This window comes from Crinia signifera, chromosome 4, assembly GCF_055691185.1.
Source record: "Crinia signifera chromosome 4, ASM5569118v1, whole genome shotgun sequence".
Lineage (NCBI taxonomy): Eukaryota > Metazoa > Chordata > Amphibia > Anura > Myobatrachidae > Crinia > Crinia signifera.
The window spans coordinates 90,517,469-90,541,433 of record NC_139220.1 but is presented as its reverse complement, the minus strand read 5'-3'; the positions used below and the strand labels follow the sequence as shown (position 1 = coordinate 90,541,433).

The window sequence follows — 23,965 nt, the reverse complement described above, 5'->3', positions numbered from 1 at the left end:
AATCTCTGCACAGGAGAAGATGGGAATCACACAGCAGGGGTAGAGCATTATACTCAGAAATAAGCAGAAAAACCAAGGTGTCCCAGCCATCTGCAGTTTTAGTTTAACAGTCATATGTTCAATAAAGTTATTTGAATACATATTTTATGCAGCAGCCTCTCATTTGTCAACAAGTGAGCCCTGATGAGTAAAGACAGAATAAAGGATTACTTCATTCTATGATGGGACAGATAGTTGAGGTTACAAGAAGTGGCTGTTTTTACCTATGAGATACAAGTAAAATCCACCACTTTAGTGAAGCCAGATGCAGTCTGTGAGATGGCACTGGCTTCACTGTGACTGACAGTGACTTCCCATTGGAAGTCCGACCTGCCAGTCACCAAGGCAGTCCCATTGGGAGGTGTTCCTTCCCTCCGGGATGCGCCTCTATGGGCTATTGAGCGTCAGCCCCCGAAATCTTGGGAATGCGCCTACGTTTGTTCCGCACACGCGCTGGTACTGGTCACCTGTATTATAGGGAGGGGGGAAGGGGGGATGGTGTATCTGCATCTCGGCCAGCGGCAGCCCCCCTCCTGAAAAAAGGTACGAGCCGTCACTGGTTACAACCTTAAATATCCCACGCACTGTGCAATACTGGACAAGGATCTGGCATCACAAGGTAGTATATGTTCAAGAAAGAAAAAGTTTAGAAACTAATCCAGCAAGATGGAAAGAAAACATGATCAATTGGTGGTAAATGTTTTTTTTAACATGAAGGTGGGAACACACTGAAATAAAACAGTCATCAATAGCTGCTGCAAAATGTTTTTTTCATTTAGATCTCTTGCTGCTGCACAGGTCACAAACACAAACTGTACGTGGGCGCGACATCTAATTATAGGCACATGGTTACTCTTATTGGAAAGTAATATTACAGGTTAGTCTACAAGGGAAAGAAAGAGCGAGTAAGCCATTCTTTACTTTTGATCTGCAGTCTTCACAAATCCTTATTATGATCGGTCATTGGGAAAGACAATTGTGTGCAGAGCAGTCAAAGACAAATGTGCTGGAACTGGAACGCAAGCACCGAAGCAGACATTGCAAGGACAGTTTAGCCCAAGTTTTTATAATGAACACGCTCTACCCGTTTCCTCCTCCGCAGACGTTCTTTGTCTATAGAATAACTATTGTGAAGGTCACGACACAGCTGTGTTTAAGTGATCAAGACCATAAGTAGACTACACTGTTTGTATGCACTAAGCCTATACATTTACTCACCAGTGCGTATATAATGTGAAAACTCTAATCTGTACATGTAACAATATTAAAGCCTGTAAACCTATGCATGATTACCAATGTTAAAGACCTAGGTCTATAAATAGTAAGTTTATAATGGAACAAGAAAATAAAACAGGGAAGGTGGCTGTAATTGCGCTTCTCAGGTATTGGTATAGTTGCTAATGTGGTATGGGAAGGGAGAAGGTGGGGAGTTGGCCTCTACTGTAGGCATGTATACGTTTCGCACAATCATGTGTCTAGTGTGGGAAGAGGGGGTGAGAGGAGAGTGTGCAACTGCTATGTGGAGTGATGTGGATGTGATAAACCACGATGATGATGTAGAAGAGGTTGGATGTATCGCGGAAGGGGATATGTTTGGAGATGTGTAGGGTAATGATCAGTTATGGTGCGTTTATTAAATGTGTTGCATATGGTATCCTTTTATTCGCTGGTTGAGCTTGGACCGGGGATGCATAAGGTGTGGGGGAACTACACCACACATCAGTGCGAAGCAGAATTGTACTTAATCTGTGACTTTACATCATTTATACTACAACAAAAGTTCTATTGTTAAGTGACTTGGACTACTCAGGCCACACCCCTCACAGGGAGTATCCGCTCACTCTGGAGCGAAATTCCTCGTGAGAGGGAAGTACTCTGTGCGGAATTCAAACCTCGTCGTCTTTGACTTGGACCAATGTAAGCTAGGAGGGACAGACGCTAAACTCGCATATAAAGTACACGTCCGGGAATCACTACCTGTGGTGGAGCATCTAAATCAGTGGTTCTCAAACTCGGTCCCCAGGACACCACAAAGTTCACGTTTTTTCAAGTCACCCAACAAGTGCACTCATTACTGACTGACATTTTAAAAGAGCCACATGTTGAGCTAATTATTTCACATGAATCTGTGAGGAGACCTGCAAAACATCCACTGTGTGGGTTCCTGAGGACCGACTTTGAGAGCCTGTGATCTAAGCCATGATATATGGTGGTAAAATGCTAGCTGTATGGGGATACATCTATATCAGACTCGGTCATCAAGTTTTCACAGTGAAATAGTCATTGATACACAGACAATAGGTGTTCTCTATTGCATAATGGTCCACCAGATTACAAAGGTTCTTGGTTGACCGTATGATATGGTCACACCGCAATGTTGGCCTGAGGTCAGGAGGATGGAAAGTGAAGAACAAGAAAAAATAAGTTAGGATATGTCTGGAGGGATACATACAGATAACCAGCAGTTAAGAATACCGATGCCTGTATCCTGAACAAATAAATCTCAACAAGGGTCAGGTAAGTATACTTACCCAGCCCCAGCAGAATAACTCTCCACCCATAACCCATTCACCATAACCCACTAGTGCCTAACTCTAACTCTGCTGCCTAAACCTAACCCAAACATGCAGCCTAGCCCTGACCTTCCCCCTGCTACTGCCTAAAACTACCCCCCCGTGGCCTGACCCATAACCAACATACTTATGACCAGCATCCTGGTGTCGGCAACCTAATTGATGTTGGGATTCCAGCACCGGTATAGTGAGCATCGGCATCCTGACCACCAGGACGCTAAAGTCATCACAGTTTGGACTGTACAGTGTGGATATAATTGGATTGGAAAGGTTTATAATTAATATAACAAACTGACTACAGAGGAACACAGCTGCAACAAAGTATCTTTAATCCACTGCTGGAGGTTAACTTTGATTTACACTGTAAATCAAACTGGAAAGACAAACAAGTAATGGAGACATGAAGGACAAAATAATGGTCATTATCTCTGGAAACCATTGGATAGAACAGTTAAGTTGTAAGCTTCAACTCTCTGCCTTTGCTGCTAAATCTGCAATAAGAAACTTATCATAATTGTATCTCCCAATATGGCCTGGCTGCATCTGTAACCTTATATGGGACTATTCTATAATAGATGAGTGGGATTGTTGCCCATCATATCACCGATCATGCAGACGGAGTCAATTCTTGAAGAGTTTTGGTACATCTTGTAACTCAATCGGATTATGTATCTCAAACTTTTATGAGGAAGAAGCAGGCGGACAGCTGTGCATCTTAGCACTGTTGCTGAATGCTCAATATGAATCATAACACATCTGGAGCAGTCTTACCTTCTATGGTCATGCAGGACATTTCAATAACTCAAATTGTGCCTCAACTGGGTGACGTGGGGTCCTTTTACCTACTCAAGCTCCCACTCTACCATGTGAGAAGAATCCAACTGGTCCTCTTACGGAGGGATATACTGTTGCTTATGCTGCCTCTAAACCTATTCTCTTTGCTCCAGACAACAAGGGTACGACAACCATGGCCAAGTTTGTAACACATAGATCTAGACAGGAGAAGGCTTATTATTAGGTATAGATTTCAAACTACTTATCTTAGTTATGCTGTATATATAGAGGTCAGTCAATACATTTTTTTTTTTTACACAAGCAATGGTGATGTAAATGAGTAAATAAAAAGGTGCACATTTGCATTGGATTTGTTAATGAATGCCCATGATGACATCACAAAGTGCTTTATATATCCTGAAACTGGCATACACTAGTGTCTGACTGTTTGGGGTCTATACGAAATCGTAGGATATCGGACCAATTCTCTAGAATACACGCTCTCAGTTATCACATTATTAACCACTGATGGTGTGATTACTGCTTATACAAGGTGATTACAGCTGAATGCACATATTACAGAAATAAGAAAACTGTAACGAGGGAATGTATTTTCTCTACTTTTTGGTACATTCGTGCAAGTTGAAAGAGTTCCAAGTTATCAAACTAGACAACAGAATCATAAAGTGCCAGAACTACACCTCCTCCATGCTCAATATTTACAGAATCTTTATTAATAACTCCTGTGTTTACACCTGTGCCTTTAATGAAGCTTGTAACATACAGTATGTCTAGGAAAAGCTTCTTCCCCCTGTAAACCCCTAATGATTGGTTCTTACAGCTGAGGACTAGAAAGCTGGTCTTACTTGAAATTCTGGTTCTGTGTGTACTGGAAAGATAAGCAACGCTTCCAATGTGATAATGTAATTGGCATGTTAACTATGGAATCTGCCATTAACACATGCAATTTTGTGAGGCACGGCACAAAGGTGGTGGTATGTGCTGCTAGAGAGGTCACAGGAGAAATGTGTGGGACGTTACAGGGTGCTTGATGAAAGCAAAGTGTTACAACAGGAATGAGGAAGAAATCTGTACAATGAGGAAGAAATCTTACAAGAAAAATTGGTGGTGGTGGAAGTGTTATTATAGAGGTGAAAGATGCACAATGGGTAATAGAGGCAGTGCATTTCTATCCCCAGGCGAAAGGTTAACCATTTAAGGTGTGGCACAACTGCACATTTTCCTGTAGAAAATTCAAGTTTAAACATGTATTTGCGCATTCTGCTTCAATTCAAGCGAGTCTATGAATGACTCCTGTACAAAAAACCCCAAAAGTTTTGTAAATACTGAACTAAATAAGAAACCATATACCAAAAATATTTATACAATGTATTAGACCAAAATGGTTATTGCCACATGCTTTCTGCCCATACATTTGAGCGATCGGATGCGATGGGACATCAGATTGCATCGTGTGTGTCCCTTTTTTCCAGCACCGGATGTCATATGCACACCTGTCACATGTCATCGGGTGCTGGAAGAGGGCTGGCAGGCGTCGGTGTAGCGGAGTGGGCAGGAGGAGGGCTGGAGTTCGGCGGTAGTCAGCGGTGGGGAGGCAGAATTTGAAAAAAAAAAAAAAACATTTCAAAACAATGGGCGAGAAAGAATTCTCAGTCAATCAGAGGCCTCACATTCAGGCTTTTGCAATGTTTTTTTTTTTTTTTCAAATTCTGTCACCCGCATTGTGAGCGATCACATGAGGTTAAAAACCACATGTGATTTATCAAAATTGCCTGCCATATCTCACAAGTGTACGGGCACCATTAGCTTTACATCTCTTGTAGGCTTGTGGGCACTGTTGCAAAAAGTACATACTGGATGTGTGTATGCATTCAGTCCATTAAACTGCACTACCCTTTGGCTACTTGTTAGTGGCCACCACCCTTGTGCTTATTTATTGCATTTATGAAGCTGAGCTGCTGGCCCGGACCTTGGCTTATCATTCCTATTCTGTACAAGAGAAGTCAGAATAGACCTGGGGTCTGTACATAATAATTTCCTAAACTGCGGCTAGCTGGGAATCCCATCCTTTGTGTTTCTAACAACAAAGTCGACAGGTCTTTGAATGGGTTCCCATTAGAGGACATGGTTTTCAGGTAGCTAGAGCATTTTGAATAAAACAGTTTTGATATAAAAGCAAAGGAGGTTACGGCTTCAAGTACAAGAATGTCTCAAATCAACAATGAAATAATTGCCAAGGAGGGGCTTTCAGGCTGTTCTCACAGGTGTGAATTATTAGGTTGACAGTAAATAGGTCAGCCATTATTGTTCGGCAGGCAAAAGAGTTGACACATGATCAAGGTCGACAAGCAATAGGTCAACATGCGTTTTTCAATTCTTTTGGCGTCTATGTCGACATGAACCCCCAATTAGTGCAACACATACCCCTCGCTTGGCTCGCCATGCTTGGTACACTATTCGAATCTCTTTCTATGCCCACATTAAGTAACAAGTCATTTAACAAGTCAACTTTTTTCCATGTGTCGACCTAGACCAGGGCAATATCTTACCCGGATAAACCATTTATGTAACAAGCAAATGTCAGCACAGTTGGTGTCATTATTTATTCAGTTTCCTATTTAGCGCAGCATATTTCTTTGCGCAAAGTGGGTAATAACAAACAGTGGTAGGAGGGCCCTGCTCGCACACTTACGATACTGCCTCACAGCACTACTGTTGTTGGTTCAATTCCCATGGCCACAACTATGTGGAATTTGTATCTTCTCCCCAGGGCTTGTGCTCTTCTCCGACCACTAAGGTTTCCGCCCACAATCAAAAAATATACTGGTAGGGTACCCAGGTGTAAACTGATAGAGGATGCCATCCTGACTCTACACTGTTGGAATGTCAAATATAGACACACCTTGATGCATCTGATAAGGAAATACCATTTTGCCCGCTCATGCATTTCTGAGACACACCTCGGAGTGCTATCCAGGATAATCAATGCAGGCAGAGCTGGACAAATGCACGACAGATGAGTGTGTCCCATTCCCTGCATTCTCCTTGTGGAATCTATGGCATACATTTAACCCCTCATTCCACAGGCTCAGCTGCAACAGGAAGCTAAGGACACAGTCAGCACACGCATCCAAAGAATATTCTTTATTATTATTATTATTATATTTTTATTTATAAAAGGCGCCACAAGTGGTACGCAGCGACCCACATATAGAACACATTAGAACAGTACAGGGTACACAGAACTAGACATAACAGCGACAGAAGAACAAAAACAGAGCACAATTAACAGCACGAACCTTAGTACACAATACAGCTGAGATATAGAAAAGGGAGTGAGAAGAGATGCAGGTACAGATTGTATGCAAGAGAGCTGTAATTGAAATGCAAGAAGAGTGCTGTGAGAACAGGAGGGAAGGGGGCTCTGCTCTAAGGAGCTTACAGTCTAGAGCAGGGCTGGGCAATTGCGGCCCTCTAGATGTTGAGGAACTACACATCCCAGGATGCTTTGCATTAGTTTTGCTATGTGGCCATGCTGGGATGTGTAGTTCCTCAACATCTAGAGGGCCGCAATTGCCCAGCCCTGGTCTAGAGGGAGGGAGAGACAGACAGGTGACATGAGGTGCAGGTAAGGAGACCTGGAGGCGGAAGTGAGCATGGCAGGGATGGTCAGGACATGAGGCAACAGCTAGAGAGAATGGGCAAAGTAGTCCTCTTCCTCCACCTATCCTCCTCTCCCCCCTCCACATGCAGCATAACTTCTACCATAGAGGGATTAAATAATGCTGTGGTATGTGACATTTAAATACTGATCAATTAAGATCATGCATTACTGGCATGTAAAAAGATTGGTCCATTTATGGTTATGGTTACAACCATAAAATGCTTTTCCTAGCAGTTCTGTATTCCTCCATTGTCGGTGTGTGGATCAATGGATTGACAATTTTATGGTCAATAGTTATTAAAAGGACAGGACAACAGATTAAAAGTCGATCGTGCTACGCTGACATTATAAGACAATGGTCTATACCTTTTTTGGTAAAATCTTTTATATTTCTATGTTATATGACCACCATCAGTACCAATGTGTAGGCTTGCCATGCTTCGGGCAAGGGCGAATGCTCACGATAGGTTACTAGTGTTCATTCTAGCACCCGCTATCTTTGAAAACCCATGTAGTTCCTCTTCCCTGCCTGGGGTGTCGCTGTCTGCTGTGGTGTTTCTAGCACAGGTCTGGTTTGCATATCAGTGCTGATATAGAGACCACACTGTGCTAGAAGCACTACAGCAGACAGCGACACCCAGGCAGGGAAGAGGAACTGCATCAGTTTTCAAAGATAGCGGGTGCTAGAATGAACACTAGGTTACTATTCTCAATTTCACAAGGATAGTAAAATTAGCATTAGCATACATTTGCAGTTACACTACAGGACTTTCAAAAAGTAGAGACTACCTCCACCACTGAATTTAGAACCTAAGTAAGGTCGGTTTCACACACTCCGGCTCCTGCCGGACGGTGAAATCCCGCACGGCCAGGGAGCCGTGCCGCACACAGTAGTTTATCATGAAGGGGATCGGGTGAGCACAGTAGCGGGAGGCGGGTCCGAGACTGGATAGGGACAGGTGAGTGTGGCGGGTGGGTATGGGAGGATTTCCAGCTATTCCATTAATCCACCTGGGTTTCTGCAGGTTGAAACATTTCGACCTGCCGCAAAAAAAAAAAAACAAACAAAAAAACAGCTAGCATTGAATAGATCGGAAACTCTTCCGATCTATTCATGTCGAAAACTGCTTTCTTTTTGGCAAGACGGTAGTTTCGGCATCAATTGAATAAACCTCATTAGCTATTACTACAGTTATTTCTCAGCTAAAAGCATCCTTTCATAGAATTTGCCTCTTCACACTCCTGACAGCGTCAGCATTTCATTAATTTCAAACCCACACACTAGTCTGGAAATAATGAGGATTCACAAGTAACACTCATATCAACTAAAGGTCATATTTACATTCTGGTGTCCGAGACTAATTTCCAGACTGACCAGTTGCATCTAGCAGTCAACGCTAAGAACTGTATCAGCAATCAGCAGGACCACCGCACTGCATTACACATTGTGCATCTTGGCCCTAGATGCAGCTAACATTTTTAGTTCTTACTTTGAGCTGTAAGCCAAATAACACACTGCTTGTTGGTATCCAAAGAATTTGTGCGATTGCAAAGTAGGACACAGTCACGTTAAAAGGATGAATGCATGCATTCCACAAGTATGTCTGTATGCAGTAGATCCACGTTCCAGGGTGGCTTGTTGTGAACCATATTTATGTAAATTGACATAACTTGGCAAAAAAAATACAACAGTATTACAGTAGAAAAAAATAATTATATTCATAAGCAAGTTGTAAAGACACATTCAACCATCCCCTGAAAAATGAAATGTTGGGCTCTTACATAGATGGTCACTGATGAAAGGGAACCTCTGCCAGGGGAGCCGCAGAGGCAATCAGCAATCATAAGGGGGGTGGGGGGGGACTGGAGCGCACACCGGGCGATTTATCGTCGGTGCACACTCCAATCACTGGAAATATGGTCGCTCAGCCCGTGTGATATAGCCCGTGTGTATGCACCTTAACAGATAAATGACGATTATGTAGTCATATTCTCTACTGTAATGGATGTAGTTTTCTTTCCCAGTAAGGTCAGTTGTCCAGTGGTGGACCTTGTGGGTGGTGAGCCCAGTTGCAAAAATATAATTTGGTCCCCCCTCTTCCACCTCAACCCAAGTTAACACAATACAACATGGCAGTGGGTGACAGGGAGAGGTAGCAGAAGGCTAAGTGAGAAACAGAAAAACAATGGGTGACAGGGACAGAAGTGGGCCCCTTATACCTCAAGGGCCCAGACCACTGCACCAATGGTAGTTCTGCCTATGCAGTTGTACATTATTATGAATTAGTAATCTATTTAGGTAATGTTTATCGGTTTTCAATTGCCAACATAACGTCACAAAGAGGGGCCTCAAGGGTACTTGTGTACTTTCACGGCGCCCAATAGATCGGATGCGATACCAGCCGCTATATCAGATGCGATACCGGCCGCTATATCAGATGCGATACCGGCCGCTATATCAGATGCGATACCGGCCGCTATATCAGATGCGATACCGGCCGCTAGATCAGATGCGATACCGGCCGCTAGATCAGATGCGATACCGGCCGCTAGATCAGATGCGATACCGGCCGCTAGATCAGATGCGATACCGGCCGCTAGATCAGATGCGATACCGGCCGCTAGATCAGATGCGATACCGGCCGCTAGATCAGATGCGATACCGGCCGCTAGATCAGATGCGATACCGGCCGCTAGATCAGATGCGATACCGGCCGCTAGATCAGATGCGATACCGGCCGCTAGATCAGATGCGATACCGGCCGCTAGATCAGATGCAATACCGGCCGCTAGATCAGATGCAATACCGGCCGCTAGATCAGATGCAATACCGGCCGCTATATCAAACATTGTGTACTTGCTCCTGATGAAGCCGGTGACACCGGGGAAACGCGTTGAGCACCTGTGAAAACTGCTGTTCCTATCTGCCACCCACCCGCCTGCCAAGTGACCTGTCCACCCATCCCACGGAGGATCCTCATAATTCCTGGATTACAAATCATTTTTTATGGGATAACTGCATGATCCCTAATCCTTCCAGATGCATTCAAGAGGACACTCATACTGGGAAACCTTTAGTCCTTGAAAATATAGGACAACCACAGGACATTGTGTCACAGAACCTGGCAAAACAAAACCGGGCCCAATGGGATGGTAATATACAGCCTATTCACATTGTTTTTCACAATTGAACTCACCCTAAGCTAAAAACTTAAATTCAAATCAGATTATCCCCGTGATAGCTAGCTCAAAATTGTGTATCATTAACTACACCACTAGAGTGATTTACCTTTTTTACTTCTTTTAATACTTATTCTAATTGATGTTATTAATAAATTGTTATACTTTTGAGAACCGTGTACTGTATTTGTCTTAAAACAGCCAGCGCTGGCACAACTTTCTTTTTTGTTAACTAAGTGATTGATGTCCAGTTCTAGATATTAGCAGACAAGTTAGTGGGCTTCCATAAAATTATGACATTATCTATTAAAATATTACATCTATTAAACTTTTTAGAAAAATATTGAATGTCCCAATGAGAACGATTTTAGCAAAGTTTGCCACTAACTAGAGGAAAAGCTTTGTATATATATATATATATATAAAAATCTACACACACTATAACATATACACATCACAAGCAGGTGTGGTGCAAAAGGTCAGTGTCTAGGTGGATCCCAAATGGGTGACATGCATACAGTTGTGATGTGAAAGGTAGACAGGACACGGAAATGGACGACACAAGATTTCCTTATCACTGAACCTCTCTTTAGGGGCCGCATTCATCCAACTACACCTAAACCGGAGTGTGAGCTCCTAGTAGGTGCTGGAAAAGCGCTATCCAATGTGTTTTCATAAAAGCTTAGATAGATAGACCAATGGCAATCTCCATAAAGATCGATGTGCATGGTAAGTGCAGCGTGCTGAGTGCAGAAAGATACACTTAGCACCTGTCGCAGTGACACGTGATGCAGCTAGATTTCATTAAAATAAATGTTCACATAGATATATGCACTATCATAGGTGAGTGAAGAAACAGAACTATAATCCATACCAACCACATGAAATAATTCAAGATGCCAAAAAAAAAAAAAAAAAAGTCCTTTAATCTTCTCATGAATGTGTAAGCCTGACAAACAGACCCGCGTATAACACGATTTACCTGCTTGCAGCCAACTCATTTGTGAGAGTGAAGTACCAGGCTCCTCGCTCAGTAACCTTAAACTGAACACAATCAATCCCATCATTACATGAAAATTTTTAAAATTGGTAAATTTAGTGTACAATTTTATTTAAAAAAAAAAAAAAAAAGCCAACACTTTATTCTAAATGAAGTAACACGTTTTTACTAAATTAGTAATATTATCCTTCATTGCTAGCCTAGGTTAATAAATAAAAACATAAATGTAAAAAATGTGATAATTTGTATTGACCAATGATCTCTATGGGTAGAGGGCATGGGAATAAATCTAAAGAGTCAAGCAGATGCCAGTCAGAAAAAGTGCAATCATACATTCGTTCCTTGTTGATTTGAAGGAACACATTAGTGATGTAAAAAGTAGTCATCAGACTTGCAGTCCAGCAGGACGAAGAAGAAAGAATCCACACTCACAAGCAAGTCTGTTACTTTCTGATATTTTCCTCACTCTATACAAAAGGTCTCCTTGATGACAATACAAAGAAAGCAAGCAGCTTTCTGTGCGTTCGTGGTGGGGAAACATTCTCCGTAGGTGGGGATGCAAGAATAAGGTTTTTGTGCAAGGTTTTAAATCCTGCACCAACAAGTGCACAATGTGACTATTCAAGGGACACGTTATCTACCCACTAACCCTTCTCAGCGCCTTCATGCATATGAATAGATGCTTTGCCTTTGTGCTGGGTATAGGAACATATTCATCCAGCGGGCAATATGAACCCAATTCAATGCTAGATGAGCAACACCACAGCACCATACTGACATCTTGTAATTCATTACAAAAGATAAAAACTATTTATTATACACTAGCTAAAAGCCTATCAAAATGACAGCTTAGAGCGAGATGTACCAAGCTGAAAATGCAGTAAAACCTTAGTTTTACCACATTTTCATATGTATTAAACCCCGGCTGCACCGATACCGCCGGACAGGGTATCGCCACCTTTGGGTGGCAATACCCTATAGAAGCATATGGGCTTCTTTTCGCCGCCTCCGTCAACCCCCTCCCTCCGCCTTACCTTCCTGCAGGTCCTCCTGGACCCCGGAAGTTAAACCCCTCCTCCCCCGACGCAGCCAGATGTCCTTCCAGCTGCAGGGGGGAGGAGGAGGTTCCGGGGACAGCCACGCTGAGCTGTCCCGGCTGCAGGGGACCAGTAGAGGTGGTTGAAAGGTGATGGAGCCCCCCCGCACACCACAGTACAGGTATCGCGCGGGGGGGGGGGGGGCTCCGTCACCGCACCGTGATGCCAGCCGCATATGTTAGTACAGGGGTGTGGCGAAGGGCAGTGATGTATATTAATACATCCCGCCCTAAGTCCTTTATCTGCTCCAACTTCCAAACTCTGTCTTCTCAGCTCCATATGGCAACAACCAGGAAGTTTGAAACATATTTCGGTTTCAATTTCTGTTAAGGAGTAATTTGGGTCTACAGCAAGTTGGTTGACAGTCATTAGGTCGACATGGGTCAAGGTCCACAGTCAAAAGGCCAACATGGGGTTTTTCACTGTTTTTTTGAGCCGACAGGCGGTATGTCATGCACTACCATCCACTAGGTCGTGGTGGGAGAATGAAATAGTGTGCCGAGCGCATCGAGGCACCGTGCCCGAAGCATTGCGAGCGAAGAAATCGGGTAAAAAAAACTGTGAAAAACCGCATGTCGACTTTTTGACTGTCGACCTTGTCCCATGTCGACCAACTTGCTGTAGCCCAAACGATCCTAACCCTTTGGAATGTTGAGTGGCCTCTATTGGTCAGTGCCAGTACTTCAGCTCAAAAAGGTGTGGAGGATTCAGCCTTACATATGGGATCCAGTCAGTATCCCGGCGGTCGAAATCCCAGCACTTTGTCCCTCTATGGGTGTGCACGACACCCATAGAGGGAGAATAAATTAGTGTGCCGAGCGCAGCGTGCCCGCAAGGGGGGGCGATCCACGTCCCCCCACCTTGTTGGGAATTCGGCGTCGGGATTTTGACCGCCAGGATTCCGATCGTCTGGATTTCATACCGATCCCTTACATATATAGCGATTACTGTTTTGTACTCTTAATCAGGAAACTCATTGGCCCTTATTCAGATCGGATCGCAGTACAAATTTGTTCTTAAAATGGGCAAAACCATGTGCACTGCAGGTGGGGCAGATGTAACATGTATAGAGAGTTAGATTTGGGGAAGTTATTTTGTTTCTGTGCAGGGTAAATACTGGCTGCATTATTTTTACACTGCAATTTAGATTTCAGTTTCAACACACCCCACCCAAATGTAACTCACTCTGCACATGTTACATCTGCCCCACCCGCAGTGCACATGGTTTTGGCCATTTTGAGAACAAATTTGTACTGCAATCAGATCTGAATAAGGGCCATTGTCTTTATATATGATTGCAGTTTGTGTGCGGAAAGCATGGAGAATAGGATATCGACCATAAGAGGAAGTTGGCAAATTGATCACGACTCTCCACTCTGTTGAGACTGCTCTTAGTCGGTGTCCAGAATGGTCAGTGGCCCATGCTAATACCTTGTTTGAACAACTTAATCTTGTCAACAACTGCAAAGACACTATAACAGGCAAATTCAAGCTGAGATGTTTAATGTACATTCTGATTGTGATCATTCTTAAAGAATAGCGTAAGCATTATTCCTTTAAGAAACAAGTTGTACAGGCTATGCTAAAGTCACTGCCTACAAGATGTTCGGAAAGACAAATAAGGAGGCCAGAGTGTAAAGAAGCACTACCTTTTTTTTTTCCTAAGCATAAAGAACGTTTAATAATGACATCTAAACATTATTTTAGTTCTCTGGAATCAATGTTGAAACGGATAGGAAAAAGAAAAAAAAAAAAGAAGCTTGGTCCAGTTCTTTGATGGAGCTTTCCAAAAATCTGGGAAACAGGGATACCATTGGGGGAAATTTGCGAAGATGTTAGTCGTATTTCACATGGGATGTTGCTATGGGCAACCAATCAGAAACTACTTCTCATTTTTTTTAGCACCTTCTAGAACAGTGGTAGCCAACTCCAGTCCTCGAGAGCTTCCAAAAGCCACATTTTCCAGACAACCAAGCGGCTGCACAGGTGCACTCATTACTCACTGACACATTTCAAAAGCAAATTACTTCACTTGTGATTCTGTGAGGAGATCTGGAAAACATTAACTGTTGGTAGATCTTGAGGACTGGAGTTGGCTACCCCAGTTCTAGAAGATAATAGAAAGTAGCTAATTTGTTGCCCATAGCAACATCCCATGTGAAATACAACTCACACCTTAATAAATTTCTCCCATTAATATGATTGTTATTAATAGGTAAGCGTAATGCTGCTCATTGCTATATCAGTTTCCTGTTAAACATAGGACGCAAAGACTTGTTGCACAATGGTAGGTGCAATGTCCCTGTTAAAAAGTGAGGATCTGAGTTTTTGGGGGTTATTCAATCCGTTGTCACAACTGCCGGGCTGGCCCCACAGCCATGACCCAGTCCCGTTCTGAGCCGGCTCCACTGCAGCTCGGCAGGCGGGATTCAATGTCCCACTTGCCGAGCTCCAAAAAGGGGGCATGGCCGCGAGATGCGGCCGGAAATAGTCGAGCTGTGGCCAGGAGCTCGACAATTCCCAGCAGAACGAGTCAGACTGCTTGTGAAGTCGGGCACGTTCTGCAGAGATCCCTGTTCAATGCCGTTGGGGAAGACAGTATTGAATAGGTCCCAGCCGCTATTTCCCCTGTTGAGAATAGTGGCGAGAGATTAAATAACAGCATTGGAAACCTTAAAATGTTCTGCCAAGATTAGTTGTTTAATATTTACACCCAACCTTACTAAAAGGCGATCGCACCAGCAATTTTCCTTTTGTAATACCATTCGGTGCAACTTTATCGTGTTTTGCAGAGGCACGTGACCAGGTACATGAAGAGTTAACCGCTGTAACTTGAGGAATTCTCATACGTTTAACCTGCATAAGATTCACCCACAAGATAAACATTACATAGCTGGAGCTTTTATGGAACTGAAAACCTGAAACAGTGATAGATTCAACTCCATGATTACATTTAGGTTTTGTTTTTTTCCTTTCTTATACGTTTGTTTTCCCCAGAAACACAATGGACCTTTTTACCCGAACACTGAAACAATGTCAAACAGTAATCCGGAAGGATCCTCAATGAGCTACAATTGCTTACACCTAACGTGGGAGCTTCTATTTCCTATATGTGACTGCTGGTGTATCTGCATACAAAATGCAACGCTACTGTGTCTTAAGTGAAAAACAGCCACTGACACAGCATTTCGTGTGCAGGTACAGCCGCAGTTGCACACTGCATATCATTTTAAGCATCTGAAGCTGCACATAGGAGGTATTCAATATGTGCAGATATTTCGGGCAATTGGAAATATCAGGCACTTTGCAACAGGAGTAGGCCTTTCGACCTATATGCCAACATGACGTGACTAGAAGGGCTGTTTAAACATGCAAGGTGGGTAGATTTATGCGGGCACATCTATTTATATGTACTTTCTGGCAGATCAGATTCATCAGATCAAACTGGCTAGCAAACATAAGACTGTGGGCCAGATGTATCAAGCTTCAAAAAGTGATCAAGTGGAGAGAGAAAAAACAACCAGCCAATCAGCTCCTACCTGTCATTTTTTAAACCCAGCCTGTAACATGGTAGTAAGGAGCGAATTGGCTGGCTGTTCATCACTCTTTGAAGCTTGATACATCTGGCCCTGTATGCATAAAACTTCAATGTCAAAAACAACTTCCTTCCACAATCCTCTGAATTGTAGTAAACTATGACAATGTACACAGGCACAAACTAAGCCTTTTCCCAGCATTAGTCACTGGCACACAATGCAAGCAGTATCATTATGAAATGAGAGGTAACCTTTTGTAAACTAAAACATTTATGGATTTGTGAAATGGCTTAGCAAGTCAGCAGACAGGACAACTTTACGGTTAATATGCAACCATGGCCAGACTTATGCTAGGCACACGTTACACCCATAAAACAGCATTTTCTGTGCAAAGCCTTTTCATCAAAGTCAAGCCAAAAACAAGGTGATTTTGCTCAGCTAGTATGGACAACGATTATGGGGAAACCCGCTGGGCTGAAAATCACTCAGTGTATACACACTGAGCGTTTTTTTGGTACGTTTAGCGATTTTACCAGGGTGGATGACTTTCCATAGAAGGAAAGGTGTTACCCAGTCGCTCATATACTGGCAATACCAGCAGATGATAAACACTGGGCGACTTTTGAGCTGAAAGCAGTACAAACGACAAAACTGAGCTGCTCATAGCTCAAAGTCGCCCAGTGTGTATAGGCCTTTGGGTTTTGTCTAGAATGTGGAATTATGCTTACACCTGTATCAGAGACTAAAGGCCCCAACAAATCACTTTGAGACTCCACAACTGTACCATGGGCATGTTCTACATGCCATAGATATTCCATAATGTGACGCTTTTCACCTTAAGAGTGGTATCCAATCAGCCACTGTGCTAACCGACAGGCCTGGGGCTATCCTCAGGCAAACAAAACAAAATCCCTGCTAAGTATGCATTGTTTTCCCCTTAAGGAACCCCCCCCCCCAAAAAAAATAGATAGGGTTTTTTGCGAATCCTATGTTATTGGGGGGGAGGGGCAAAACTGCATAGGGAGAGGAAATTAAAAAAAAACGCAAGAACCTTCTATTTTCTATTTTACCTAGTCCACAAGACTCATCCAATAGTGTTGCACTATACTATTTTTAGGTACAAGGCTCACTGGTAGCAGGTGCTTTCCCTGTCTTGGGCATACTGCCCTATACAGTACTATATACTTTTTATCTACTGTACCTCAGAGTTAAAAGTTGGAGTAGGATTGTCTGAAGGAGATCTCTTATTTTGGCCATATTCTGGTATGAAGAATACCATTATTCCATCGTGATACTATGGTATGTCTGTTTTTGTTTTTTTTAAATCATACTGCACTACACTGTTAAGTCTATTGGATTTCCCAAGCCACCCGCTATCGCGGCTTTGACAGACTGGTGGTTAACAAATATACCATGGAGAGCATCACCGTAAAAGAACAGTAACAAGGCAACTCATCGACTTACCCACAGCTTGTTCTCAAAATAAAATGCACCGAGCAGCTTTACTATGTTGGGGTGATTGCAAGTGGCCAGTATTTCGATTTCAACCATGTAGTCCTCCAACTCCTCCTCATTCTTGGTCTCTATAACTTTGGCAGCTGCAAAGATGCCAGTTTCCCTGTTCTTGGCCTAAAGAAAGCAGTTAAAATAAATAGGGTTATTGGTTTTCATCAACATTCATCTGAAGTTCAATATGTCAATTTGTATTCTTAGCGTCAAAAATGCCAAAATGAGCTACTTAAAATTTATCAAATTTATTTGTACATGCATACTTGACACGTACATTTTTTTCTTTTACATAAACTTTGGTCTCCACTAGAATAATGCTGGGTACACACCAGGACGACTAGGGCCCGATCCCCTCAATCTAGATCCAATTCCGACCAATTGGATGTAGATTGTGTGGTGATTGGGCCCTTTTCTGTCCTGGTGTGGACCGATACCGATCCGATGCGCGGTCCCGCGGGTCGGTCGGTCGTTATTCAGATCCTACCTGCTGCAGGTAGGATCTGAATAACGACCATACTGCCGGGTGCGGGTCGCCATTGGATCGGACCCGCTCAGGGTGCACATCGTGAGCGGGTCGTGCCCCCCCGCATCATCGTGAGCGGGTCTGAAGAAACACTGGCGACCCGCTCACAATGTGCATCGTGAGCGGGTCGTCGTGGTGTGTACCCTACATTAGGGAGCAGGAGAGCAGCAAATAAACTGTGGATGTTCTATCAACTCAAACCTAAGAAAAACCACCCAGGAGAAAATACAAATAAAACAAGATCGGATATGCAAATTGAGTGGCACAAACCCCCTATGGGAGGCATGTCCAAAGTCCGGCCCGTGGGCCAATTGCGGCCCGTGCCGTCATTTCAAGTGACCCGCAGCCTCAAGCCAGAAGCGGGCGGAGCATCAGATTCAGGAGGCACAGCACAGGACACTAAAGGTGGGGCCCCGGCGAGCACACCTTTACCTTGCTGTCTGCAGCAGTGAGGATTTGCCGGCCGCCACAGTGAGATGGGTTTGGCGGCTTTCAGGAGAGTGAGCGTCCGACCCATGGACATTCAGAGAACGGGGGGGGGGGAAGCTACGGGACAGAGTGGATGGGTGCAGAGTGGGGAACATACAGTGAATATACAGTAAAGGAGGGGTAGGCAGGGGAACATACAGTGAATGGGGGGCATACAGTGAAGGAGGGGCAGGCTGGGGGACATACAGAGAAGGATGGTCAGTCAGGGGAATATAATGTGAAGGGGGCATAGTGGAGGACATACAGTGAATGGGGGTGGGCTGGAGGAAATACAGAGAAGGGGCAGGCTGGGGGACATACAATGAATGGGGGCAGAATAGGGGACCATTCTGATGTGATTAATGATTCAAAGAATGTCAGGCTGAATGGTCGACCCCCCACATTTTCACCACCAAAACTGGCCCTCGTTGCAAAAAGTTTGGACACCCCTGCCCTACGGTCTTCAGATTTGACCGATCCAAACAGACAATGGGACAGAAAGTTCAAATTGATCATAATTACATTCTGGAGGCTGATGGGAGTCGCACATAAATCCTGTTAATGGCATGCCTTGCGCCTAAATACCTTCTGCTTCTATACTTAGCAGACTGAATGGACTCTCCTTTGGGATATACGGTTGTTAGGTCACCAGCACTGTTGCTGTGTACACACGGGGTAATATGAATGCTGGGGATATATTGCTAGCAATATATCCCCAGCAATCATATTGCTCAGTGTCTCCTTTTCATCAGCGATGAAAAGGAGACACTGCTACGGGGCGGAGGGGGAGCGCAGCAGCAGCAGACGGGGAGGAGGGAGGGAGCAGCGGCACAGGGCTGGGGAGATCAACGCTGATCTCCCCGTGCTGACCTCAGCGACCATATTGCCAGCGATTTTACATGAAATTGCACCCATGTGTACTCACCTTAAGGTAGACATGCATTTGGTTGATCACTGAAGGTCGCCATGAGCAAAGGTTGACACATGGAAAGGTTGACCTTTGGCTTAGGTCGACATGTGGTATTTTAATGCCCTACCATCCACTAGGGCGTGGTGGGAGAATAAAATAGTATGCCAAGCATAGCCAGGACACGGTGCACTGATACTACAGTATGTTGACATTCGATGCAAAAGAAAAGCGAAAATGTCGACCTTTTGACTGTAACCTAGTCCATGTCGACCTAAGCTGATGTGGACCTTCCCACGTGTCGACCTTCAGTGGTTGACCCAATGCATGTCGACCCTATGATCAATTCCCTTCTTTTGGTACCCTAGCCAAGTAAATAACTATTTAGCTTCATTCTTAGTTATATTGTCATAGCAACTTTATATTTGATTGATTTCATACTACTTACAAATTATTTTGTTACTAATTGCTTACAAGTTTATTTTATGCACTTTGGTATAAAAAAAAAAAGGAAGGAAGAATAATTTGACCAACTCTTAGTTGAAAAAAATGAACACATAAAATTCACAATTTCTGACCCGCTTGACATTTCTCCACATACGGGATCCAGTATCAGAGACTACATACATACATATTGTAGGAAGTCAACAGGAAAAGTGCTTGATGGCAGGTATGTGCCACTGAGACTGCTGATGTCAGTGGTATAAATCCCAGACAGGGCTGAAATGAGTGGCACGGTCTGGGTTTTGGGATGCTTGTGTTGGTTTGCCACTAGCCATTCCTATACTACACACCAGGTTAACTGCTGAGCTGGGAGTTTGGGTGCAGTTCCGGAGTTGATTAATTAGTTTTGGGACTGAGGGGCAGATTTATTAAGCTTGGAGAAGAGATAAACTGGAGAAAAGGTAAAAGGAGATAAAGCACCAGCCAATCAACTCCCAACTGTCTTTTTCAAACACAGCTGATTGGCTGGTGCTCTCCAGTTTATCTCTTCTCCAAGCTTAATAAATCTGCCCCAGTGTGTTGAAGAAAGCAAGCCAGAGAGAGAGCTGTTGCTGCTATGGTCTGTCTGGGACCTGCTAATACAGAGACAGGGTGAGTGCCTTGGTCTATGCCTGCCTGTTCTGAAGCTGAAAAAAAAACAGAGAGACTGTGTTCAAATTGAATGGAACTAATGCCTGGTACACACCAGGACGACTAGGGCCCGATCCCATCAATCTAGATCCAATTCTGACCAATTGGATGCAGATTGTGTGGTGATTGGGCCCTTTTCTGTCCTGGTGTGGACCGATACCGATCCGATGCGTGGTCCCGCAGGTCGGTCGGTCATTATTCAGATCCTACCTGCAGCAGGTAGGATCTTAAGACCGACCATACAGCCGGGTGCGGGTCGCCACGGTGCACATCATGAGTGGGTCGTGCCCCTCCCGCATCATCGTGAGCGGGTCTGAAGAAACACTGACGACCCGCTCACAATGTGCATCGTGAGCGGGTCGTCGTGGTGTGTACCCCACATTAGTTTACCTATTGCTGCAGAAGAAAAGCCGGTTTTGTTTTGGACTTAATCTGCTGCTGATAAGCCTCCTGTTAATTTGCTTATTAATAAAACCCTGTCTTGCTGCAACCTATTTTTATTTATCTATCTGTACAGATACATCATCGCTGCAGTCACGCCAAACCACTCCTCTTGGAATGCCATGTCCCATGAGACTCTGCTGGTGCAGGGTGTCTTTTTTGCAAAATGCATCTGTCACACCGGTATGCAGTCATCAGATCTACAATGTCTAGGTCGACATTGGTCAAAAGGTCAACATGGTTAAAAGGTCACTCAGACAGTGTCCATACCGACAGACACCCCAAAAAAAACCATGAAAAACTCATGTCAACCTTATGACCTTGGGTAACATACCGTAACTTGTCACACCGCAATGTGGATAGAGCCACAGACCCCGCACCCCCCAACAGTTCTGTAAACTGCATTTTCCACAAAATAAAGACACCAGACCTGGATGCTCATTCCCGCCAGGCATCTCAAGCTGGGTGGCATATTGAGGCTATGTAGAAAAATCTATAGCATATGTAAGTTCTACTAGTTTTCCATTATCATCTTAAGCATGGCCTTGCTTTTTTAACATGTTCCCTCTTCATCCCCAGTTTGTATTAATGCTAAAATAAAAATGAACCATTGGCATATAAATTATTCTCTGCAGCAAAACATTACACTGGTCGTTAGATGTTCTACGCTGCCACAAATTCTGCAGCAATGGTGCTGAAAGCGTAGGACAGCATACAGTATGTCCTGTGTAAAGTAAAGAAAACCTACCTTTAGCCAACAACGTGAAGTTGTCTTGCCCTGGTGTGGTTAAAGTAAATACACCCTTACTGCCTCAATGCAAAAACAACGGAGGTCATTTGGGACAGTTGCTGCAGTGTCCTTCATTATTTGCTAATCGGGAAATGCTGTCACCTCTAAATCAAAGTAAAACTATTGGCTGTTCACGCTGGATTGCTCTGGTAGGTTTGTGCCAATGCCAACATTTACAAATTCTTACCTGATATAACAAAGGACATTTTATTCTTCCTTGGAGTGATTAATCTCAAAATTGTACTGTGATTTTAAACTATTTATCTCACCTCTAATCCCCAGAACTGTTTCAGCAACAAAAAAAAAACAAATTACTTATTATGCAACTTTGCTCACATTTTAACTGCAATTGTATTCTAAAAGTAAAACTAAAAAATGACAATGTCCATGCTACAGATGCTGTACAAAAGGGTTACCATTTAGGGCAGTACAGACGGTGTAATGGTTAGCATTACTGCCTCACAGCACTGAGGTCATGGGTTCCATTCCCACCATGGCCCTAACTGTGCAGAGTTTGTATAGTCTCCACGTGCTTGCGTGGGAATCGTCCGGGTACTCAGTTTTCCTCCCTCATTCCAAAAGTATACTGGTAGGCTAATGGGCTCCCAACAAAATTAACCCTAGAATGTCTGTGTGTGCGTGTACATGTGGTAGGGAATATAGCTCCACGGGGCACGGAATGTTCGAATATTCTCTGTAAAGCGCTGCGGAATATGTGTGCGCTATATAAAAAACTGTTCATATATAATAGTGGTGTTATTACACAATGCCACTTGGCAAGTATTGTATTTAGCAAAGTTTCAGCTCAAAGCAGCATTCTGCTAAAATCTATCTATTCACACGCTTAGAATTTTCCCTGTTTTCGATTCGATTTTGATTATAGAAGCAAAATCGAATCCACATCGAATGGTTTTTAGGACACTTTTGATCTGCATTCGATTCGATGCGCGCTCCCGTTTTCTCAAAATCGAATAGAAAAATCTACTGTGCAGCCAAGGAAAACTCGAATTCGATCCAGTAAATCGAATGAGTACATTGTGAGATCGAATCGATTGCAAAACTACAGATCTAATGCCAAATACAATGGGATGATCTAATGCCAGATCTAATAGAAAAATCAGATCTAACATCAAATCTAAAGCAAATCTAAGCGTGTGTACAGAGCTTAAAACATACTTGCCTACCTGACCATCTCCATGCGGGAGAAAATACTCTGTTCCTGGACTTCCCTGGTAATGTATGATTGCCATCACCTGTCGTGAAACACCTTTACCTAGCTCACCACAGGTGATGGCAATCATACATTACCAGGGAAGTCCAGGAACAGAGCATTTTCTCCCGCATGGAGAGGGCCAGGTAGGCAAGTATGATATAAAAAAAGTGTTAGACAAGAACCAGTTCTCTGGGAGAGGAAGGGCTTCTTCCTAACGAGTGATAACAAGCATAACAATAAGCTTGCCATCACTCTTTAGGAAGAAGTAGTTACTCATCTTAAATGGTGATCCAATCGACCAGCTCCCAATTGTCATTTTTCTAACACAGCCTGTAACATACCAGGAGCTAATTGGTTGGAGGACCTTTTAAGACTGATAACCAGTGAAGCCTAAATCACTCGTTATTACATGGGGACCAAAAGATCTGACGCCTTGTAAAAGTACATACCGTGGTTGCATGAAAAAAAAAAAAAGAGCAGCACACTGGAAGCCCAGTGACGTAAGTTCATCCCAGTAGCAAGATAAATATTGGTGGCCACCCCATACACCAGGCATTCCACGGTATCAAAAAAGCACACCAACAGTGCATGGTTTAGTGATATCCAGGCTTCAGCACAGATGGTTAAATCAAAATAACTGCAGTACTAATTAAGTCACCTGTGGTCAAGCCCTTCATTGTTGGTGTGCTTTGAGGACCATGGTTGGGAATGCCTGCCATACACATGCACACACACACACACAGCACCTTGTATAAATATATATATATGTGTGTGTGTATTTGTGTGTTATGTATATTATGTGTAAAATAAAGAGACTGACACCTATGGTCCTGTTGGAAGGGAGAGTCAGCCACAGAAGCGAAATTGACTGCTTCCAATGAACTGATTCAAACTTGCAGGGGGAGGAGGAGAGGTGCCCCCATGGGAGCAGGAGCCCAGCAGCAGATGACTCCATTGCCTCCCAGAGGCATGAGCATCTGTCTGCCCCTTCCTAGTATTAATATAAATATTTAAACCTGACCTCCTCAGCATCATAACGCTAACCACCCGACACCCCCATCCTGCAGCTTAACCATAACCACCCACATCCTAACCC

The 23,965-nt window shown here is 43.6% G+C and overlaps 1 protein-coding gene across 1 annotated transcript in view; it reads right to left on the bottom strand.

Annotated features, from left to right (window-relative positions):
* Nucleotides 1-23,965, bottom strand: part of STK10 (serine/threonine kinase 10) — a 111,613-nt gene that overhangs the window by 68,825 nt on the left and 18,823 nt on the right. The window contains exon 2 of the mRNA XM_083181984.1: nt 17,349-17,513. Within this exon, the coding sequence (XP_083038110.1) occupies nt 17,349-17,513 (165 nt within the window). The remainder of the gene's footprint in view (nt 1-17,348; nt 17,514-23,965) is intronic.